General features: G+C 36.6%; 1 protein-coding gene across 4 annotated transcripts in view; it reads left to right on the forward strand.

The window, feature by feature from the left end:
* Positions 1-23,037, forward strand: part of Nipbl (NIPBL cohesin loading factor) — a 159,347-nt gene that overhangs the window by 130,537 nt on the left and 5,773 nt on the right. For all 4 annotated transcript variants that reach the window (XM_075975919.1, XM_075975921.1, XM_075975922.1 and 1 more), the window contains 12 exons: positions 137-190; positions 5,207-5,315; positions 6,679-6,815; positions 10,191-10,331; positions 10,510-10,603; positions 10,982-11,136; positions 12,160-12,250; positions 14,299-14,472; positions 14,814-15,004; positions 16,487-16,594; positions 17,002-17,202; positions 21,235-21,381. In XM_075975919.1, the coding sequence (XP_075832034.1) occupies positions 137-190; positions 5,207-5,315; positions 6,679-6,815; positions 10,191-10,331; positions 10,510-10,603; positions 10,982-11,136; positions 12,160-12,250; positions 14,299-14,472; positions 14,814-15,004; positions 16,487-16,594; positions 17,002-17,202; positions 21,235-21,381 (1,602 nt within the window). The remainder of the gene's footprint in view (positions 1-136; positions 191-5,206; positions 5,316-6,678; positions 6,816-10,190; positions 10,332-10,509; positions 10,604-10,981; positions 11,137-12,159; positions 12,251-14,298; positions 14,473-14,813; positions 15,005-16,486; positions 16,595-17,001; positions 17,203-21,234; positions 21,382-23,037) is intronic.

Below are 23,037 nucleotides of genomic sequence, written 5' to 3' on the forward strand. Positions count from 1 at the left end.
CTCCAAACCCTCTCCTATCCTCTTTCTTGCTGCCTTTCAAATCCATGGCCTCTTTTTTCATTTTTATAACTTTCTCAGCCCTTTTAATGTTGTTATAAATGCCTTATTTTAATAATTTCATTTCCTTTCACCGTAGGTTGCAGCATGTAGAGATACTGGATATGATTGGTTCGAGCAACTCCTTCAAAATGTGAGTGTATATTTGATGGCATGAAATTTAATAAAGACCTTTATCCTTTAAAAATAAACTTTTTAGGCCTCGAAAGATGGCTTGGTTGTTAAGAGCTCTGTCTGTTCTTACAGAGGTTAATTCCCAGCAACCACATGGTGCCTCACAGCCATCTGTAATGGGATCTGATGCCCTCTTTTGGCATTCAGGTGTACATGCAGTTAGAGCACCATATACATAAAATAAATAGATCTTAAAAAATAAATAAAAAAACTTTTCAGATCTTTCTTAATTATTTGTGTTTTAGTAGAAGAAAGGTACTTCAGTATTTTAAGCTATGTTTTAATTCCTTTATTGAATTCAATAATTTTTTATTGAATCAGTTATCTAGTTGACTGCTAAAAATGTTTTCTGAATTATTAACTAGCTCCACTTTCAGATAACTTGTTTCTTATCCCTTTATTGTAGAGCAGTGGGTCTCAACCTTCCTAATGCTGCAACCCTTTAATACAGTTCCTCATATTGTGGTGATCCCCTCTAAAATTATTTTATTACTGGTTTATAACTTTAATTTTGGTGTTGTGTGCCATAATGTGTAAATATCTATTATGTGTGATATATTATGAAGCACTTGTGACAGAGGTCATTTGATCCCAAAGAGGTTATGAGCCACAGGTTGACAATCACTGATCTAAGGACTACTCATGAGATCTTTAAGTTAAAATAATGTTAAATACATAATTGTTTGGCATATTATAAAACATATAGAACTTCTTTTAGTAGTATAAAATTAAACCACAATTTGAACTTTCAGAAATTTTTAGTAAGAGTATTCATCTCCCAACTGTAAAAGTTACTAGCATGTTTCCTTCTTTGTAGGAGGTAGGCAGCATGCGTGCAGCTAGAAGAGTGTTGGGTGTCCTGTGGTTCTCTGCCTTAATCTCTTGAGACGCTCTCACTCAATCTGACATTAGCTGATTGGGCTAGGCTAGCTAACCAGCAAGCTCCCAATATCCACCTGTTTCTGTCTACCAGTGCTGGGGTTACAGACAGTAGCCCTGCCCTACTTGTATGAGGGTGCTAAGGATTTGAATTACAGTCCCCAAGTGCTCTTACCCACAGAGTTAATTTTAGAGGCAGTATCTCACTTTTTCCTTCAGTTTTGCTCACAAAACTCTAGGCTCGGTGATCCTTCCACCTCTGCCTACCCATCAAATCTTCTTTCATCTGTCCTTCATCCATCCCTTTTTCTTTCATGACAGTGTGCGTGTGTGCATGTGTACAAGGCAGGATGAGAACATTGGGTCCTGAGGCTAGTATTACATACTTGTGATTTAAGTGTTCATAACCTCTGAGCCATCACTCCAGCCCCAAACACAAAAACTTTGTTAAAGTGCATGTGCCAGAGAGATGACCTGGGGTTCTTAAGAATTCTAAAGTCAAGAGTACATAGCACACCTACCATTTCCATACTTCCAAACATACATGCATATGTTCCATTTAGCACCTTGCAGAAATTTATAATTTTATTGAATTTTTTTCTTGTGAATCAGTAATTTTCTATATATGGGATATAATTTCATAGGGCAACTTAGAGTACTACATTAAATAGCATAAAATTCATACATGCACCAATTTATGCAGAATGACAGACTTACACAGAAGAGTATTATCATTATTTTACATATATATGTTCTATGTATGTCTGTATAAATAGGCATGACTTAGCATTTCTAGCCTTTAGTCCATTTAGCTTTCTGTCATTTGTCATCTGATTCCTCAAATATTGCCAACTCAGCAGTGTAAAATACTATTTGTCATATGTTCAACTTCATTTAGGAAGTAAAAATTCTCCACATGAACTGTTGAATAGTTAGTGCTTATGTTTGTCCTCACTGTTTTTAAGATTCTATTCACATTTCCTTTTGTGTTGCTGAGAGTTGAAGCTAACACTTTCTGATGGCAAAGCTAGCATCTTGCTGTTGAGTTAGGCCTAGCCCTCCCCCACGTGTTTTGTTGTTGTTTTATTTTTAAGACAGGATCTCATTGTGTAGGCCTTCTGACCTTGAACTCTCTATATATAGACCAGGCTGGCTTTGAATTCACAGAGATCTACCTACTTCTGCCTCCACTGCACTTAGATTAAAGGCATATGCCGCTTAACTTTGTATGATCCAGTGCTCTTGAAGCTGAAACAGGAGAATCTTGACTTCAGGTACAACAGGCTATTTAGAAAGATTATTCTATAAAACATCAAACACACACACAAGTTTATTTGTTTGGCTTTTCCAGACTGGATTACTCTGTGTAACAGCCCTGACTGTCCTGGAGCTCACTCTATAGACAAGGCTGGCTTCATACTCAAGAGATCCACCTGTTTCTGCCTCCTGAGTACTAGGATTAAAAGCCTGCCCCAAACACCACCCAGCTAAAGAGAGAGAATTAGGGGGTGGGGACTGTTAAGGACACTTGTTGCATTTGCAGAAAACCTGAGTTTGAGTCTCAGTATCCACATGACAGCTCACAACCATCTGTAATTCCAATCCTAGCGAATCTGACACCCTGTTCTGACCTGTTAGGTCATCAGGCATGCAGGTGCTACATAAACATACATGCAGGCAAAACTCTCATACACGTAAAATAATAAGATAAATAGATCTAAATAAAAAATAAATTGTGTCTATAAACACTTGCGCTCATTGAGAATATGTTACTTTCTACTCTAGAAATCTAAAATCTGAAGTACTCCACATTTGACATATCTGAGCACTGAGATGACTTCTGCAAATTGAAAATTCCACACCTGAGCTCATTTGACAGCCAGACTCACACATATTAAAATTATCTTCAAGAGATTTATATAAGAAGTGTATGAAACTTAAATGAGTTTCATATTTAGACCTCTTTCCTTTGCCCAAGCATCTCCCTTGTGTTGTATGTTAATGCCCTAAAGTCTAGAAGATTTTAGGTTTCAAGCACTTCACATAAGCATTTTGTCCTATGCAATCATTTTGGAAAAGATTATTTTGAGTGTGTACACCATTAAAATTTGACTTAATCTACACACAGAAGAACAACTAAGTGGCTTGTATACAAAAAAGGCTGCTAAATAGCAGTGAAATATAAAATTAACTCTCTGGAACAGCCTGAATTAAAGTTATGTCATAATTTTTGAGTAAAAATGCAAGACTCAAAACACTAATCAAATTACATTTGTAGAAGTTTAAAATTTAAATAAAGAAAAGGAAAAGAAAAGCTACCAGGACAAGCGCAGTGGCGCAAGTCTTTAATCCCAGCACTTAGGAGGCCGAAGCAGGCAGATCTCTGTGAGATCAAGGCCAGCCTAGTGTGCAGAGTGAGTTTCAGAACAGAGATCATGTGTCAAAAAAAGATAACAAATACAAGAACAACAGAAAAAAACTGCCAGCTTAGGCATTTGTTTATGCATTAGGGTAATCAAATTTCTCGAGTTATTTCATAGGATAAGAAAGAAGATACTTTGGTAGTTACAAATTACTAGAAGTGTTTCTGAATTGGGTTCATACCAGAGTATTATTTATGATTAATATATTAAATCATATACCAGTCAGCAGTGATAGTGTCATGAACCAAGATTTATAATAAATTATATTGCTTGTTCTTGATGTCTTACAAAAAAGGAACATGAGATAGTTTTGGGTGACTGCATTGCTTTATGTAAACCAAGCTAGAATAAGATATTGGTAAGATATTGGTAACTACACTTAAGAAATTGAATTATAGCGTTGATCAAGGAAAATTTGCAGTTTATAAATTGAAAATGGGCAAATTGAACTGTCTCTTTTATCTTTTAACTGAAACAATGATGCTGTGGACTTTGTATTGTTCTGGTTGCTGTCACTCATCTTTAACTATCCAGATGATTTTTATTAACATTTGAGAGAAGAACAAGATGATAGATGCAGAAGGATCTCTGAGTTCAGGGCAGGGCTACATAGACAGACCCTGTCCCTGGGGAGGAATACCAAAAGGAAGGAAAAAAGCCATGTCTTAAGTTAGGGTGCATGGAAGCCTGCAGGTTCAGCAGTGAGGATTAGCAAGTAACTGTACAGCAAGGAGAAGAGGGATAGCTTATAAAAAGATTGAGGAAGATCAGAATGTCCAGCAAAGTCCAGGATTCTCAGACTTGGTCCAGTTTTTTACGAGAGAGAGAGGGGGCGGGCAGGCAACCTAGTAGTATAATGCTCTTTGTAAACACTTGCCTACCCATGCATCTTGTAGTAAAAATTTAAAATCGTGCATTTTTACAGTTTGAATATTGAATTTTTTTTTGTTTTACTTCACTTTCGTTCCTCTCATGTGAGCCACTCATGACTTGTTGCAACTCTGTCAGACACAAGAAAAGAGAACGTTTATGCTATTGCAGAAAATTGTGTCTGATAGCTCTGGAAAACTCCACAGAAGGGAAGTGCAACTTTCTTTTAATATCCCTAGAAATATTCACCTAATTATTATTGGCAAAGCAGATACACCTTAAGTCATTTTTTCCGTGATTTTAAGATTTAAAATTTTCCATGATTTCAGATTGGGTTGGTTTTACTTTGTTACTACAGGTAGGCTTATCTCCATTCTCTTTATTGTTCTTCATCGTGTTTTTAAGCACATCTTTTAATGCTTTGGCAAAAAATGAAGCAGAAAAAATCTGCCAAAGAATATGCCATTATGTTTTGTAGTTGCAAGGCTTAAGGTATAATTCAGATACAGTTGTTGATTATTTAAAATAATTTGCTAATATCAGACAGTGTTTCTGTGGTCTTGCCTGGCTTGAGAGAGAAAAGCCACTTTCCCGGCATCTATCCAGTGTCAGTCCCTGCAGTAGTTCAAATACTTCTACTAAAATCATTGACTTTGCAGATTGCTGGTTTTAAATATGTCATGTATATTTCCTTTGTCTTTTAATGTTAACTAAAAAAAATGCTTATTGATATTTAATGCATGTACATTATCATCATTGCCTCATAAATAATTTTACTGGAATTTTTATATGTATACATATAGTTGTTGAAGTCTGAAGAGGATTCCTCATATAAACCTGTGAAGAAAGCTTGTACTCAACTTGTTGATAACCTAGTTGAGCATATTCTTAAATATGAGGAGTCTCTAGCTGGTAAGATATTTTATATATTAATCCTTAAGTTAATTTATGAGATTTTTAAGTACTTGGTCCCTTTTCTCAGTTTTACCTCTGGATTTGCCTGCTAAGTAACTAAGTAATGTGTCATTTTTAAGGGTAATTTGAGTTCATGTAAATTTCTGTTTGGTTATTTATTTTAGATTATATTGTAAGATTGCCTAGATCAGACAGTATAATAAATTCATAAATATTATCTGTTTTACATATCTCTAAATATGTACATTTAGATGTCATATTGAATAAGAATAAAGTCCACAGCCTAAAGTTTTTTAATGGCATCACAAAATTATTTGGTATTATTTAAATTATAGAAAACTTTCAAAGAAAATGTAGTAACCATTTAAGATATTCTAAGAATATTGTACTATCTTTCTAACATTGTTCCTCATTGTTTATAAAATTCTCTTAATAATTAATGTTTAATTCGTTAAATTTCTCAATCTTAATTTTTAATCTGTTGAAATTTAATATAAATTAAATGCTTAATATTTTATGTCAGTCACAAATATCAAAAATTGCACCAAAAAGACAAGTTATGTTTGGTACCTATTGCTTAAAAACACAAACTACTAATATAACTTCCCATTTCCTGATAAACATAATGAAGAGCAGCACTAGACATCAGTTACTCAACTGAAGGGCCAACTTCCTCTTATGGACATATCACTTATGGCCTCTTAAGGAATTGTAGATAGCCTTTCTTTTCTTACACAGGACTTACTAGTTTGGGGAGGTTTGTTTTGGTTTTTTTAGTTTTCTTTAAATTTTCTCGTTTTTCATGTGTACCTTTTTGCCTTTTCTATTTTTCTCATCCTAGACTTCATTGGTGATATTAATATCCATTAATGTTTAACATTGCTAATCATCTCTTAAAAATGTATTTTTTAAGAACCAGAGTATCTCTAACTGGCCTCATTTGCACAGTCTTCTGTGTAACTGACTGCACAGAGCGCTGATGGTTACTCAGCAGCTTCACAGGGCGCTCTGCGGTCTCGTGTAGCTCAACTGTTTGTCTTCTCTGTATTCACTCCATCCATAGATGTAGCCAACATTTTCCCAAGACTCCCTGAATTTTCCAACTTCCTTCTCTTAAACTTCAGACGTGTCCCACTACAATGAAACTTGCCTTTCTTAGTAAGGCCTCTGTCCTTTTTCTTCATTGTGTAATTTTGTGCCCAAAAATGAAATACAGGTAATCAAATATCATGAGAAATACTAATGCATTTTATTAAGACCCATACTGAATCTGTTATGTTCAGTAAATTCAATAATATTCTAGTTTTCACTACTTTGCCTTAATCTGGTGTCTTATTTCTCTGTTTGTTTGTTTTTTTAGACTCAGACAATAAAGGGGTGAATTCTGGAAGATTGGTAGCTTGTATAACCACTTTGTTCTTATTCAGCAAAATAAGACCCCAACTCATGGTTAAGCATGCTATGACTATGCAGCCGTACCTTACCACTAAATGTAGTGTAAGTACAAGTACTGTGTTTTTGGTTGGTTAGTTGGTTAGTTTTGTTTTTTTTTTCTTATAGACCAGGCTGGCCTCAAACTCACAGAGATCTGCCTGTCTCTGCCTCCCGAGTGCTAGGATTTAATGCATGCGCCACCACTACTGGCTTGGTTTTTTTCAAGACAGGATTTTTTTGTGTAACAGTCTAGGTTGTCCTGGGACTCCCTCAGTAGAAATCTGCCTGCCTCTGCCTCCCAAGTGCTGACATTAAAGGTATGTGCCACCACACCCAGCTTGTGCTGTCTTATTCTTTCTTGTATACAGAATGCTGGCCACATTCTCCCTGACTCAGATTTGCATTCTACTGCTTGTTATCTAAACATATCAACAATTCAAATGCAGGCTCTATGTCTGCTCATTTTTCTTTTAAAGATTTATTGATTATGTATACTGTATTCTGCCTGCATGTATGCCTGCACACCAGAAGAGGGCACCAGATCTCATTACAGATGGTTGTGAGCCACCACTTGGTTGCTGGGACTTGAACTCAGAACCTCTGGAAGAGCTGACAGTGCTCTTAACCTCTGAGCCATCTCTCTAGACCTCTCTATTAGATCTTAAGCTAACCCCTTTGTAACTGTTTAATAAAAGTTGTAGCTCTTGTTAGGACCTCAAAAGTGAATAAAGCAGAAATTGTAACTTGAAGAAACTTACTATATTTTGGATTTTTTACTTTTTGGTTTTTTGAGACAGGGTTTCTTTCTCTGTAGCTTTGGAGCCTGTTCTGGAACTCACTCTGTAGACCAGGCTGGCCTCAAACTCACAGAGATTTGCTTGTCTCTGCCTCCTGAGTGCTGGGATTAAAGATGTGTGCCACCACCACCCAGCCATATTTTGGATTCTTAATTTGCAATTCATTTGTCATAATAAATTTTATTACTTTTATTATAAAGCAATATATTGAATATGGATAGTAGAGACATTGATATATTAATGTGCTATGTTCTCCTAAAATAAAATAAAAATACACAAAATATTGCTTAAATAAAAAGAATAGTGTAAATCAAATGAGATTGTTTAAATGTGATGTATAGCAAAATAGTAAGTTGTGATTTTGTACATATGCTAAATTTTAAAATGTTTTAGAAACCACTCTTAATTTTTTATATACTGTATTCTAAAGAGCTAACTTTAATAGTTTCCTCTACTGAATTGGTTTTTTTCTTTTGTTATTAGGTGTTAAACAATTTCCAGTTAATTTGTAAGTTCCATGAAAACCTCAGGACTTCCTGAGAAATTTTTAAGGATCAAGGAAAATAATAGAGAATAAGAAATATTTATATATGTATGTATGTATGTACATACATACATATACTATTATATATAAATATATACTATTATATGTTTTATATATTATTTCCAAGACACTTATTCCATCTGCCTATAGTAGATCCAGAAATGACTTAGCTTCATATATAATCTGTAGCTAAAAGTTAGCTCGTGTCTGCGTAACACTGATTAGACACTTGAAGAACTTTACATGCATTTTCTCATTTAATTTTAAAGTTAAGGAAACTAAAGCATAGAAAATATAAGTATCCTAATCCATGTCACATAGCTCCTCAGTGCCAAGCATTTAATTCAGTGCCATATTCTTTTTCTATAGTTGGGATTCTAGTATAAAACACACTCTTCTGACATACACTTTGAAACAGTGTTCCATTCATTTTATTGGTCAGATTCTCAGGAATGGGTTCCCTAAGGCATTGAGAAAAAATTGGGTGTTTCTGTTTGCTTCTTCATGAATTTTGTGTGATTTTTAATTTAGTTTTTAGAGATATGATCTTTAGCTCTTTTGAAAAGCAGTGCATAACTATTGGAATCATTTTTGTACCTTTTGCTAATCTAACAGGCATAAAGGAATAATTTCTCGTTGTTTCACTTCTAAGAAAATTAAGCATTTTTCATATTGACCAGTTGGCCTTATTGATATATTGACAGTTAACCAGTTCTGTAAATTGACTGTTTATGTAGTTTTCCTGTTTTCTGTGAATTGTGTGCCTTCTTTCAAAGTTTGAAATTTTAAATTATTCTTTAAATAATTTAAACATACTATATACGTACCAGGCATAGTGGTATATGCCTTTAATCCCAGCACTCTCGAGGCAGAAGTAGGCAGATGTTTAAATTCAAGGCCAGCCTACATAGAAAGTTTCAGGACTCTATGGAGAGACCTTGTCTCAAAAAAAAAAATGTCCACATATGTTACTTTGAAATTTTGCTTGGCTAGATTAAAGGCATACATAGAAAGCCTTCTTTCCCTTTACAGCCTCTCCCTCCAGACTAGTAATGTTGCTCTTAGAGAATTATCTGATCAGAGGACAAGTGGGAAAAAGTGTGTTATGGGGCTGCAGAGATGCTCAGTGGTTAGGAGCATTTTCCAGGTTCAGTTCCCAGCACGTGGTTCACAAATCATCTGTGACTCCAATTCCAGGGTATCACGTGTCCCCTTATGACCTCTACAGGCACATCATGCACATGGTACATACATATAAGCAAAATTCTAATACATATAAATAAATAACAAAAATTTTTATGTGCTTATTTTTTAATCAAGATATCTGTAAGTATAAAACTAAAGAGCCTCCTAACTAGTTCTGAGGTAATAAATAGTTATTAAATAAAATATATTTACCCCAGCATTTCTCAACTCCAGCACTATTGACAGAGCTGGATGATCCACTGTTGGTAAGAGCTTTTATTGTATTATGGAATGTTTGACAGTATCTTTTGGTCTCTGTCCAATAAATGTCACCTCCACTGTGACAACTAGAAATCCTTCTGACACTGCGAAGTAATTGTGGGTGGAGAATGGAGAGCAATCTCCTACAATTGAGAACTATTAGGTTAATAACCTTCATAAAGAAGGTATATTCAAAGTTGCCAGACTTTGTAAAATATTCCCCTAATATTTAAATATTTTGTTTATAATTGACTTACATTTTGTTTTAGCGAGGGAAATGTGGGGCTGAAGAGATAGTTCAGCAATTAAGAATACTGGCTATAAGCAATATGGTGCACATGCATGCATTCAGGCAAACAATCATAATCATAAACTAAAAATAAATGAAGCCCCCAAATTATTTTAAGTATAACAGCCTTAACATTATTAAGTGCCCCAAAGTCACATGGTAAATTAGCATTAGAGCTAGAAGGCAGACTCTTGATAATCTCTCAGATGCTGCTCATTTCATACTTGGGGTAGAGAGCTCCTTTTTAATGTTTTAAATGTAACTTTACACACATAATGCTCTATGCTTATACTCCAGACTTAAACCTGTATATGTTTTTTTAAGTTTTAGATATTAATAAGGCATTAATTTTATTCTCGTAGACGCAAAATGATTTCATGGTTATCTGCAATGTTGCAAAAATCCTTGAGTTAGTTGTACCATTGATGGAACACCCAAGTGAGACTTTCCTTGCTACTATTGAAGAAGACCTGATGAAGCTGATTATCAAATATGGCATGACTGTGAGTAGTTTACCATGTCTATTGTAGTGTGTACAGCAGATTGCTATATAATATGTCAGAGATAAGTCCCAAGATCTTTTATCATATTTTAAGACAAATATGTTAGAAAGAAAAAAAGATCATATATTTCAACTGTTTTAGTTTTTACTTAAAGAGTAACATTCTCTCTATCTTTTAGGTAGTACAGCATTGTGTGAGCTGTCTTGGGGCTGTTGTAAATAAAGTGACACAGAATTTTAAGTTTGTGTGGGCCTGTTTCAATAGATACTACGGTAAGTTCAGTGCTGGGCTTTCAAATTGTTTGCTAAGTTCTGCAAATGTTTCTACATCAAAAAAAAAAAATCTGATCAAGGAGAGCTATGAAGATATAAGTGTGACCTTGGGGGTCCACACTGAGAAGTTCTCTATGATCTTTTGGATTCTTATTAGTTCAAGTTTCTCTCTTTAAAGAGATAAGCTTTCTGGCCACCATATAAAGTAAAATTTTAATATTCTTACATTGTTTTAGCTCTAAAGGATATACACACATTTTTGGTGTATTTAATACTTAAAACCATTAGTAAAAGTTAACTGTATTTTATTAGTAATTGCTTTTGCATAATTCAAAGATGAAGAGATGACTCTAAGTAACTCTGATTTATCTTTACTAGGTGCTATTTCAAAATTAAAAAGTCAGCACCAAGAAGACCCAAATAACACTTCCCTTTTAACAAATAAGCCAGCGCTTCTTAGGTCCCTCTTCACTGTTGGAGCACTCTGTCGGCATTTTGACTTTGATCTGGAAGATTTTAAAGGCAACAGTAAGGTAAAGATCACAGTATTACCTAGTGTGCTGTGAAACACAATCCTGTGGCCCTGGGCTAAGAATCAATATAATGACCGCAGAAGAAGGCATCTTTAGAGTAATGGAATGAGACTTTTGGAAGGAGTGCTAGTACAAGCACTATCGCTAGACTTCCTGCAATCTATGAGTAGTTTCGTAATGGTCTATGACAGATTTGAAGTTTCCACAACCAATTATATCAATTCGTTAACAGAGACACACTGTTTAGAACAGGTTGTGGCACATACTTGTCACAGACTGTCACCACTATTCTAAAATAAATGGAGACATTAGAAAGGTGACTCAGAAGCTAAGAGCACTGTCTGCTTTCCAGAGGACCTGGGTTTGGTTCCCAACATCCACATGGCAGCTCACAACCTTATGTGACTCCAGTTCCTGGAGATCTGATACCCACTTCTGGCCTCTGCAGGCAGGGACTCACACATGATGCACAGTCATACATGGAGACAGAACACTTATGCATATAAAGTGTAAATACATCTAAATAATTAAAATAAATGCAATTGATTTTTTTTTTCTCCCAGTGTTGTAAATCAAACCTAGTGCCTTGTATTTGCCAGGCCAGTGCTCTGCAATTGACCAACATCCACTGCAAAGTTCACATGAAAATTCTCATTGTTTGCTTTTAGGCATTTTCCTCCTCTATAGTTGGGAATTGAGGGCAGGTGAGATGGCTTAGCAGGCTGAGGAACTTGTATTTACTTGAGGTCCATCCCTAAATCCTACAAGGTGGCAGAAAAGAACCAAGTCCTTAAAATTAATTCTTTTGGGTTCCACACCTCCACACAAGCACTATGGGGCCTTCACATTCATTCATTCTATCTGTCTGTCTGTCTGTCCATCTCTATCTTTCTGTCTGTCTATCTCTTTCTATCTATCTGTCTATTTCCCTTTCTCCCTCCCCCTCCTCTTTGTTACACATACTTGAAAACTTGCTCTGACATTGAGTGTTCTTGAATACCTTTATTATGCGTCCGCCCTTAGGTTAACATAAAGGATAAAGTACTTGAGCTGTTGATGTATTTTACGAAACACTCAGATGAAGAAGTACAAACAAAAGCCATCATTGGTCTAGGTAAGTTAAATCTAAATTTCTTAGTAGTTTTTAGCTCTTTGAGTAGTAGAATAGGCTTTTTGACTATTGTGAGTCTAAGTTGTTGGTTTATTTAGACATACTTCTATGGCTGTGTGATCTGATGTGAAGAATGAGAAACTGGGGTTTAAAGCAACTGGATTCTGTTCATGTTTCAGCCTGTGGCCTTTCTGGGTAAAAAACACTTCTCCCTTCCTCAGTTTCTTTTTAGTAAAGCAGAGCTAACAGTGCTGTCTCCCACCTGCCTTCCTAGAGCTAGTAAGAAGAGTGACTGGATCCCGTAGTGTTGAGGACATGTTGAAAGTTTTAGGCTATGTGTATTTCTTAAAATTGTTCTTTTTCAGTGCAAATAATGTTTTTATATATATCTGCCACTTGTTAAATGGACAGTCTTTTATTATAAGATCAGTTGGGATATGTGAACCTGATCCATGTTCCTTTTCCAGAAACAATGGTGTAATAAAAACATGTTTTGCATGCAGCTTTATACAGATTACCTGGAAAAGAATTAGTATAGAGAATTAGGAACAGGAAAGTATTAAATTGCCTGAATTAAATACTCTTTTTTAAAAAAATAAAAGAGATCTAAAAACTCATGTGCCTTAAACCTGTAATAATTTTTTTTATTTATAAAAGACAAAAAGATAAATATGTCCTATACTGTTTTTGTGTGTTTTGTACATATATATATATATGTACAAAACATATATATATTCAATAACTTGATTTATTGGGGAATATTTGATAGCATTGTCAAGGTCTATAATTTAATTGATATTCATGGGTAGTCACTGATAATGGTTTTTGGAAGAAGTAATTGAAAAGATTCTGAGCTGCCCAAACCCTATTAAATCATGTTGATAATTTTATAGATATTTAAATATAGTTGCTTTCTTCCTCATCATTCCTTTCATAAATTACTCGTAAGTCAGGTGTGGTCGTGAACACTTTTAATCCCAGCACTTGGCAAGCAGAAGCAGGCAAATCTTTAAGTTTGACCCTAGCTTGGTCTACAGAGTGAGTTCCAAGTCAGCTGGGATTGCGTAGCGAAGTCCTCTCTCAAGCCATCGGGGAAAGTCCTTACAGTCGGAAGGAGGGTGACAATGTGAGAGAGAGCTCTGTGACGTGATACTGCCTTCGTGCCAGTGTATCCTTTAGTAGGAAATGCAGAGAATAAGTTTCATAGAGTACGACAGATAATTCAGAGAACAAATAAACGAAGTTTTAATGTAAGGAAGTAGCACTGTATGAGCCATGGTTACCTTGTGTGACCTTGACATGATTGTCTGCTCTGCTTTAATTCTGGTGGTTTGGCTGTGGTATTACTAATGCTTGCTGACATCACGAGTCTTAATTTTTTCTTATTAAACATTTATCTATATATACAATGATAATTTTATTTTGCTAGTTATTAATTAGTGGTTATAAGTTAGCATTGTGGCCTCAAATTTAGGGCCATTTGAGAAAGGATCGGGAAGATAATTTTAGTTCTGTTTTTAAATTCTGTTTCATCAGTGGATATATTTCAATATTTTTTTACATTGTCACTGTAGTACCTTCTGTTAGGGGTCTTAAAAAAATGTTTGCAGACATTACATCTTAAATCCTGACAACATCCCTCCGAGGTAGGCGGGTGGTAAATATTATTGTCCCCATTTTACAGATGGAGAATTGAGGCAAAGAGAGATTGTGTGACTCAGCCAAGGTCACACTACAAGTCAGTGGTGGAGCCAGGAATAGAACCCAAGACTCCTGACTCCTAATCCACTCCCCTAGCCACTAGGCCCTGCTCCCTCCTCAAGGTTTCCTCTTGTGTGAAATTCTCCTTTGAAATGCAATTTCTTGTTTTTAATTCATGGGGAAAGAAGTACCTGCTCTAATGCTTCTCTAGGTAAGGCCACCAGCATATTCTTCCAGTCATTTTAAGTTTTAAATTTTTGAAATAAGGAGCTCTTTGTGTAATTTGATATTTTCATTGTTCTATTTACCTTTAGTAGGAATATATAAAAACATTTTTCCCTTTCTCTTAGGCTTTGCCTTTATACAGCATCCAAGTCTAATGTTTGAGCAAGAAGTGAAGAATCTGTATAATAATATTTTATCTGATAAAAACTCCTCAGTGAATTTAAAAATACAAGTGTTAAAAAACCTCCAGACTTACCTACAAGAAGAAGACACGCGTATGCAGCAAGCAGACAGAGACTGTAAGTGAGAGTGTGGTTGATGATCGCCCGTGCGGGTAGTCCGGATACCTAAACACTAACTCATTCGGGAAGCACCCCTCATCCTAGAAAGGATGATGGAACTCTGTTAGTGGGAGTTATTAAGTTCATAGGCCCCATGGCATTCTTAAACTCTCTAAAATAGTTACAAAATTTTAGTTATCTACTCTTATTGTTCTCAAAGAGCCTCTGACACAATTGAGGCAAAACCATTGGAAACCATTTGAGCTTGAACTACTGTGTTTCAGTCGTAGGCTCAGTCAGGAGTAGGAAGCCGAAGTTAATATGACCTTGATGTGTTTCTCCTTTGTCCTCTGTTGTAGGGAAGAAAGTTGCAAAACAGGAAGACCTAAAAGAAATGGGAGATGTTTCCTCGGGGATGAGTAGCTCCATCATGCAGCTTTACCTCAAACAGGTGCTTGAGGCCTTCTTTCACACCCAGTCAAGTGTCCGCCACTTTGCCCTAAATGTGATCGCATTAACTCTAAACCAGGGTCTTATTCATCCAGTTCAGGTAAGCAAACTCTATGATAGCAGCACTCACAGACAGCCAAGTGAACTGTGTGATGACACCATGATGGGACATCAGGAATTCTCTATCCCCTTAGTGAAACCTGTGTCCTAAACTCCTGTGACTCAACTTTTCTTAGCTCCTTCTTTCTTCTTCCTTTTGTTAAAAATAGTCCTTTAGCATTATTCAAGCCATCTACCCTCATGGGCTTAAATATCTCCTGCCTCAACTTCCTGGGTTGTCTTCAACTCTGAAGACCCTAAAAATCTTAATCATCTGTTACGTTGCCACTGCCACAGAATACCTATATATTTATGTTAAACTTTCAGTTTCTATTTTGAGAAATTGTCCCTTTCTCTCACTAGCTTTGATAAAATTCATCTTAATCTAATTTTACTCAGATCTCTAAAAACCAACAATAAGTAATGTCAATGGAATTAAATAGGTTTAAAAGAGTAATAAATAAGATTTTGTTCTACCACAAAAACATAAATTCCATCACCTGAGTTCCATTTTTCTCTTTAAATTGGAGGTAATATCAGCTATACAGCATGTTAAAATGTCGCAGTGTGGGTTGGGATGAGAGACTAAAAGGACGGGTTTGTAACTCAGTTGTAGAGTCCTTGCCTAGGATATTCAGATATTTGAGTTATGGACTTGACCCCAGCATAAGAAAAAGGAAAAAGAAGTAATGTCATAAAATGTTTAGTATCCGTGAAGTGTCCTCTGCTGGCGAACAACTGCTATCAAGTAGTCAGTAGAGCACCACAAGCTGTGGGACTTACAGAGACTATGGATATTTTCTTCGTCTGTTCCACGGGGTTTACTCTAATGCACACTGATATGTCAGAAAAGGAACTTTTCTGCTATTTTCTAAAATATAACTAAATGTATACTTTCTAATGTAAACATAACTGTGTGTCATAAAACAGCATATTGACATCTATTTAGTCTGCTTTTCATCACTCGGCTGTTAAGATCACTTTATAACACCTAGCAGCATATTGAGATTTTCACCTTTTTTTATTACTCAGAGATAGGGCCCATGAGATGGTTCAGTGGGTAAAGGAAGAGGTTGTCTGTCTGTCTGTCAGTGGACAGCTTGCAGAACTTTGTGTTATCTTTCTACCATATAGGTTCTCATTAAACTCGAGTCCTCAGGCTTGGCAGCCGTTAACTTATCCACTGAGCCACCTCACTGGTCCCTATATTATAGACTTACATGAATAGTGTTAACCCGGGAACTTTAAAGAAACTTAAATTTGTGTTGAAATTGTTTAAATCTAAGTGCATCATCATTATTGCTGATGTTTTCTAGCTTTAATTTAAATCAAAAAAAAAGAAAGATTGTCACACCAAAACATAGCAATTAAAGAAAGTTTGTACTGCTAGATTTTTATATCTTATGTACAAGCCTGACATTTGTTGAAATCCATATAGAATTTTTACTACTATGATGTCTTATAAAGCCTTTTTTTCTCCCAGTGTGTCCCATATTTAATTGCCATGGGCACAGATCCAGAACCTGCTATGAGGAACAAGGCTGATCAGCAGCTTGTGGAAATAGACAAGAAGTATGCTGGATTCATTCATGTAAGTGCTTTTAGTAAATTAATATTGCTTTAATAAATCACTACTTCCCAATCATTATTTTAGAATGAATCACTTAATATTTTTCTTAGCTTACAACCACGTTTTTTCCTTAAAGTGTTTATTCTAGCTTACAATTAACTGTGACATTGGGCCAGGGTGATTATTCAAAAAAAAAAAAAAAGTCAGGAGGCATAAACTGTAGACCCTAACTTAACCTTGGCTAGCAATGACTTCTAGACCTTGGTTTCTTGTATGTGCAAAAGGATGGGGTTACAGTTACTACTCCAGTACCTATTCTGTGATTTTTCTTATTTTAATAAGGGAAACCAAATAATAAGTTAGCCCAATGTGATGTTGAGTATGAGTCTTAATATCCCTTATGCAAGTGAAGCCTTTTTTAATTTCAGATGAAAGCAGTAGCTGGTATGAAGATGTCTTACCAGGTACAACAAGCGATCAACACATGCCTAAAAGATCCTGTCAGGGGTTTCCGACAAGATGAGTCATCGAGTGCTTTGTGCTCACACCTCTACTCCATGATCCGCGGGAACCGCCAGCACAGACGCGCCTTCCTTATTTCCTTACTCAACCTCTTTGATGACACAGCAGTAAGCATATACTTTATTATCATCCAAAAATAAATGTTCTAGAAACTGGATGCCTAAAAGAGTCATGACTTAAATATTGCCATTTTGGTAAATGTGACTAAGTTATTTCCTTATTCTACTAAGTTACTTTCAAAGTTTATGGTCACAATCAAAAGGGGCATTTACATGAGAAAAAAATGTATTGAGGAATAAAATATGATTGTGTTTCTTCTATACTGAATATCTTGGAAATTTTATCAGGATTTTTTTCCTTAAATTTTTACGTTTCGTTTTTTATTTTATCTTTGGCGGGGTTGCCACATTGTGGATATGGAGATCAGAGACCAGCTTGGAGTCGCTTTCCTCCTTCCACCATGTGGATCCCAGGAATTGTGCTCAGGTCTTCGGGCTAGGTGACAGGCGTCTCTCTCCACTAAGACATCTGACCAGCGAGGAACAGTTATTTCTGCCATTCTGGAGGACTCAAATGTTGTTGGAGAATAATATTGTTTGGGGGGGGGGGGTTATTTGTTTTTGTTTTTTGTTTTTCAAGATAGGGTTTCTTTGTGTAGCCCTAGTTGTCCTGGAACTTGCTCTGTAGACCAGGGTAGCCTCGTACCGAGAAATCTGCCTGCCTCTGCCTCCCAAGTGCTGGGATTAAAAGTATGCGCCACGACCACCTGGCTTAATAATATAGATTTTTAGTGCTGAGTTTTTCATTTTGATTTTCTTCAAATTACACATTTATGTAATTGCAAGTTGACACACATTTGCACTGGCCAGGTCCACTAGTCAAGAATGCAGAAAGTTCTTTTCTTTAGGTTTATCTTTAATTTATTCATCCATTTTACAAATACTTCTTTAGTACCTATTATGGTACCCACCGTTGTATAAGACGTTACCAGATAGAATGGCAAAGCCAGCTGTAGCACCTACCCACCCACATAGAGCACAGACCAGCCTATCTGGAGAGCAGCTTGTGAATGAGCAATGTAAACATTCTTCTTATTTAATCATATGACACAGAGTTTTTATAGTAAAGCAGAATTATACTTACCAGAGCATATATACCTTACTAGATCTGTTCTTTTTAAAATATTGCGTGAAAACTTTTTACATATGACATAACAAATACATGTCATAAGTTTGTGATTCAGAATGCCTGACATTTTCCCCCTCATCCTCACCATTGTATCACCATGCGTATTCAGCTTTCACGGACTAGGACTTTACTGCTAAGACTAAGTATGGTATGCTATAGTGCTATGGCATTTAAAGGGTTTCTTTCCATTAAGAGGATACAATACAAATAAGGAAAATAAACGATTGTAGTTAACATATATTGAATATGGTTTCTACTGATATTTCTTCAGCCTTTATCTCTGCTGGAATTCATGCCTGTGTGGTTTCAATGCATAATCTTTGCTAAATCATCAGATATTCTATTATTAGGATATTAGAACTTTAAAGCTTTACTCTGACTACCTTCAGTACAGAACTTTACTGTTGACTTCCTCTAACATAGGGTATTAGAAAAGAAATAATAGACAAGCTAGGTATAGTGGCTAATCCCAGTCTTCAGAGGCAGGGGCAGGATCATAGGGTCATCACTGTAGGTTCAAAGCTACCCTGTCCACAGCTGGTTATTTCAGGCCAATCCAAAAGAGAGAGAAGAAGTCAGAGACGGATGAAAGGATGAATATTGACAAGTGGAGTTCTGTCCTCTGTGTTCCTCTCTGTGACATTTGGACAGTGGTATACAACTTTAAAGAGTAGACTGGGGATCTGGAAAGAAGGCTCGGGTTAGGATCACTTGATGCTCTCACAGAGGACTGGGTTCAGTGCCCAACACCCATGTGACCACTTGCAGTCAGTCACCCATAACTCCAGTTGCAGGGAGTCAGAGACCCTCTTCTGCTTTCTGTGTACCGGGCTTACACATAATGAGCATACATATAAGCAGACAAAACAGTCTAACATGTAAAAACAAGTAAATCTTTTAAAAGAGAAACAAAGTGAAAATAAAACAATTAACTTTTAAAAATTTGGTGTCTTATAAATACTAAATTTATTACATCTGCCTTATGAGCTTTTACTATTGCTTCTGCTGCTGCTATATGTTTTGTTACTTGCATGCAGAGAAAATAGATAGAAAATAGCATGCTTTTAATTACTAGTTTTAGTCTGGTTTTTTAGTTTAATAACCAATTCATTAGGATTTGAGAAGAAAACAGCAGGGCACAAACGCTGTCTGTCTTGGCTGCTGCTAGAAGGAAGGAGATGGAGAAGAGGAGAGAGAGGCGTTGAGTTAGGTCCAAAACAGCAGAAGGCTCAACAAAGTGGCTTTGCAGCTGTTTGGGGCAGGTGGAAGCTCCAAGAATCTGTTGGTGTCTTGAGACAGGGTCTCACCATGTAGCCCTGGCTGTCCTGGAATATACTATGATGCTTTTCTTCTGCCTCCTGCAGTTGTGGGAATAAAGGTGTGTGCTACCACATCTGTCTAGCCCAGAGAATCTGGACAAGCATGCTTAAGCTTTTGACCAGTATCCAGAGAAAAGAGGAAAGGGAACTGGAGAGATGTCTCAGTGACTGAGAGCCCTTGTGCTTCTTGCAGAGGACCCAGACTCAGTTCCCAGCACCCATATGGTGTTCACAGTCATCCGTAAGTTCAGTTCCAGGGGATCCAGTGACCCAGGCACACAAAATATACACATACATTTATGCAAGTAAAATGCCTGTTCACGTAAAATAAAATAAATCTTTTAAAAAAGAAAAGAGCAAAAGGGGCTAGCTGCCATGTGGCTCAGCAGTAAAGCTTTGCCATGCAAGCCTGAATCAAATTCCTAGACCCTCTCTGAAGGCGGAAAGAGAGAATCAGTGTCACATGTCATCTAACCTCCACATGTCCCCCACACACAGCATGCACAAATGATGATGATGATGTTTTTAAGAGAAGAGGGGAAAGTTAATACTTTCTGTGTTAAAATTCTAAATGTCAGTAAGCTTAGTGGTGAATATCTGCAAGTAATTGCCTTGGCTACTAGTTTTATGATAGTTTTTCTGTAAATTATCAAACATCCATAAATGTAAATATTAACATGTCTTCCTATTTATTTATTTAGGGCATGGCATCTCGCTGTGTTGCCTAACCTGGTCTTGAACCACTTAACTCAAGTGGTACTTTGCCTCTACCTCCATAATGCTAGGCTTACAGTCACATTCCAGTGTTTCCCAGCCTAAGTTTCTGTTTAAAGTTGTTATTTTTAAAGCCAATGACCAGTATCAACCATAATTTCTCTTGCATTTTGTGTATTTCATAGTATTTTGGGTTAGTTTGTTTTAGGGTTTTTTTTTGTTGGTGGTGGTTTTTGTTTTTGAGGCAGGGTCTCACTAATAGTTCTGGCTGTCCTGGAATTTACTATGTAGCCTTAGGTAGACCAGGCTGGCTTCAAAGTCACAGAGATCCTCCTGCCGCTGCCCCCCAGTGCTGGGATTAAAGGTGTTTGCCACCAGGCCTGGCCCTGGAAAGTATTTTACCAGTGCATAATCAGCCATGGGTAAATTCAGATATTAGTAGTGTATTACATATACTTTTTTTGGAGGCTGAATAATAACTGTGTGTAACTGTTCTCCATAAGAGTTACATTTTGAGACAACAATGACTAATTACTATATTTTCATATGTATGCTTTCTAATATAGTGTGGATCTGTCATAAAGGTCTCACATAATCTATAAAGGAAAAGGATTTTTACGTAACTGCACTAGAAACTTTGCCTCTTCCTTCATGAGGTAGCATGGTGTACATCATTATAAAATCTCCTAGAGTGACTGTGAGGTCACTTTTGTGAATTCTGCTTCTGCCTAGCCTCACCCTTGCATGTCCGTCATCCACTGTCTGTCTCTTTGCTTCTTTTCTCCTCTCTCTTTCCTTTGGCTCCTCTCTCTCCAGTACTAACTGAGGCAAACGTGCCTTGTAATAATTTTCTAAAAGTTCTTTGGGCGGGTTTCCAGCTGCTATCTAAACTTGTGTACCTTCTTTTAAAATTTGCAGAAAACTGAAGTGACTATGCTCTTGTACATAGCAGACAATCTAGCCTGTTTCCCGTACCAGACTCAGGAAGAGCCGTTGTTTATAATGCATCACATAGACATTACACTCTCTGTTTCCGGTAGTAACCTATTGCAGTCATTCAAGGAGGTAAGTACACATATTGCTATTCTTCTTGTTTGGTTTCAATTTTCAAGACAGGGTTTCTCTGGGTAGCCCTGTAGAGCAGTCTGGCCTTGAACGCAGAGATCCACCTGCCTCTGTCTCCCAGTGCTGGGAATAAAGGCGTGCACCACCACACCAGCATATTGCTATTCTCAAATGCATCCACCCAAATGCAAACGTACTATTTTCATTGTTTCATTTCTCATTATTCACTCTACGGGCATATAAATGCCTTCTAAATGAACTTACTGAAATCTGGGCAGTACTTGAACTGAGAGAAGTGGGTTACTATTTCATTTCTGCTCAGGTCTAAAACCATGTTATTTCCAGATAGCTTATGTATACTTTCTGCACATTTGAACTATTCCGTTGATAGGTCATCCACTTTCTCCCTCCCACCTTAAGGACTGACAAAATATTTTGTTTTATACATGTATCCACTTGAGTCCCATTAGAAGCTGTTGCTATTCTGCTGGTGCTGGTGTTGTGGTACTGTGTTAGCTCGTAAGACTGGAGTGAGTATACATTGATGTGGATGGATATGTTTCTGGTGTGTAGCTTACACCACTGATGTCCTTGTCCTTCCAAGATGCATCTTTTTTTTTTTTGGTTTTTCAAGACAGGGTTTCTCTGTAGCTTTGGAGCCTGTCCTGGAACTCCCTTTGTAGACCAGGCTGGCCTCGAACTCACAGAGATCCTCCTGCCTCTGCCTCCCAAGTGCTGGGATTAAAGGCATGCGCCACCACTGCCCGGCTCCAAGATGCATCTTAAAATGGAGCTGGCATGCACTAAGTTTGTCCTTTCTGTCACAATTCATAAGAACAAATATAATTAATTATGAAAATACCTGATGCAGCACTAGGCAGGATACATTCTTTAATACTTGAATAAAATATTTTTGTATGCCTGCTAATCCAGTTAGATCTCAGTTTACAAAATTGTAGCACTCAAAACTCAGCCTAATGAAACTAGTAACTCAGAGAAATTACCTTAGAAACCGAAGTAAATTACATTAGTACCTAATCTCTTGTGAACCACAGAACAGCAACACTGGTTCCCCCTTCAGCTACCAAGTCTAAATCCTCACTGTGCACCTGCTCAATCAGTTGCACGTTTTAAAGGAAACTTCTAGGGTATGCGTGTGCACAATAAGATTTGAGAATATTAATTTTCTAGCAATTCTAGCTATCTTGCTCTCTTAATTTTATTCTACTTTGTAGGATGTACTTAGAAATGTGTCTCCTGTTATTTCTTAACAGGTAAAATTTGAACAATTGCTTTTGTAATTTGGTTCTCTCAGTGTGACCCCTCACTCTTATAAATCAGCTCTTCCAAAGAAAATTTTCAGAGTGCAGAGAAATGGGGTTTACTAATGTAAGGAAGTTGCAGAGTAGCTTGCAGATGGAATCTGGAGGTGTGTTGAGCCCACCATAGTCTCCCTTAAATTATAAGTGTTGCTCTTACTCTTCAGTGGTTTGTATATGTGCCAAATTAATATTTTTATAATAAGGTCTCTCATTACTGTCTTTATGAGAAAATCATTTTTCTTTAAGTATTGTAGAGGGCCTGTTTGGATTGGGAGATAGCATGGGTGCTGTATATGACTTAGTCTCAGGACTAGCTTTCCCTTCAGGCTTACAT

Source organism: Microtus pennsylvanicus, chromosome 6 (assembly GCF_037038515.1).
Source record: "Microtus pennsylvanicus isolate mMicPen1 chromosome 6, mMicPen1.hap1, whole genome shotgun sequence".
In the NCBI taxonomy this organism is placed as follows: Eukaryota; Metazoa; Chordata; class Mammalia; order Rodentia; family Cricetidae; genus Microtus; species Microtus pennsylvanicus.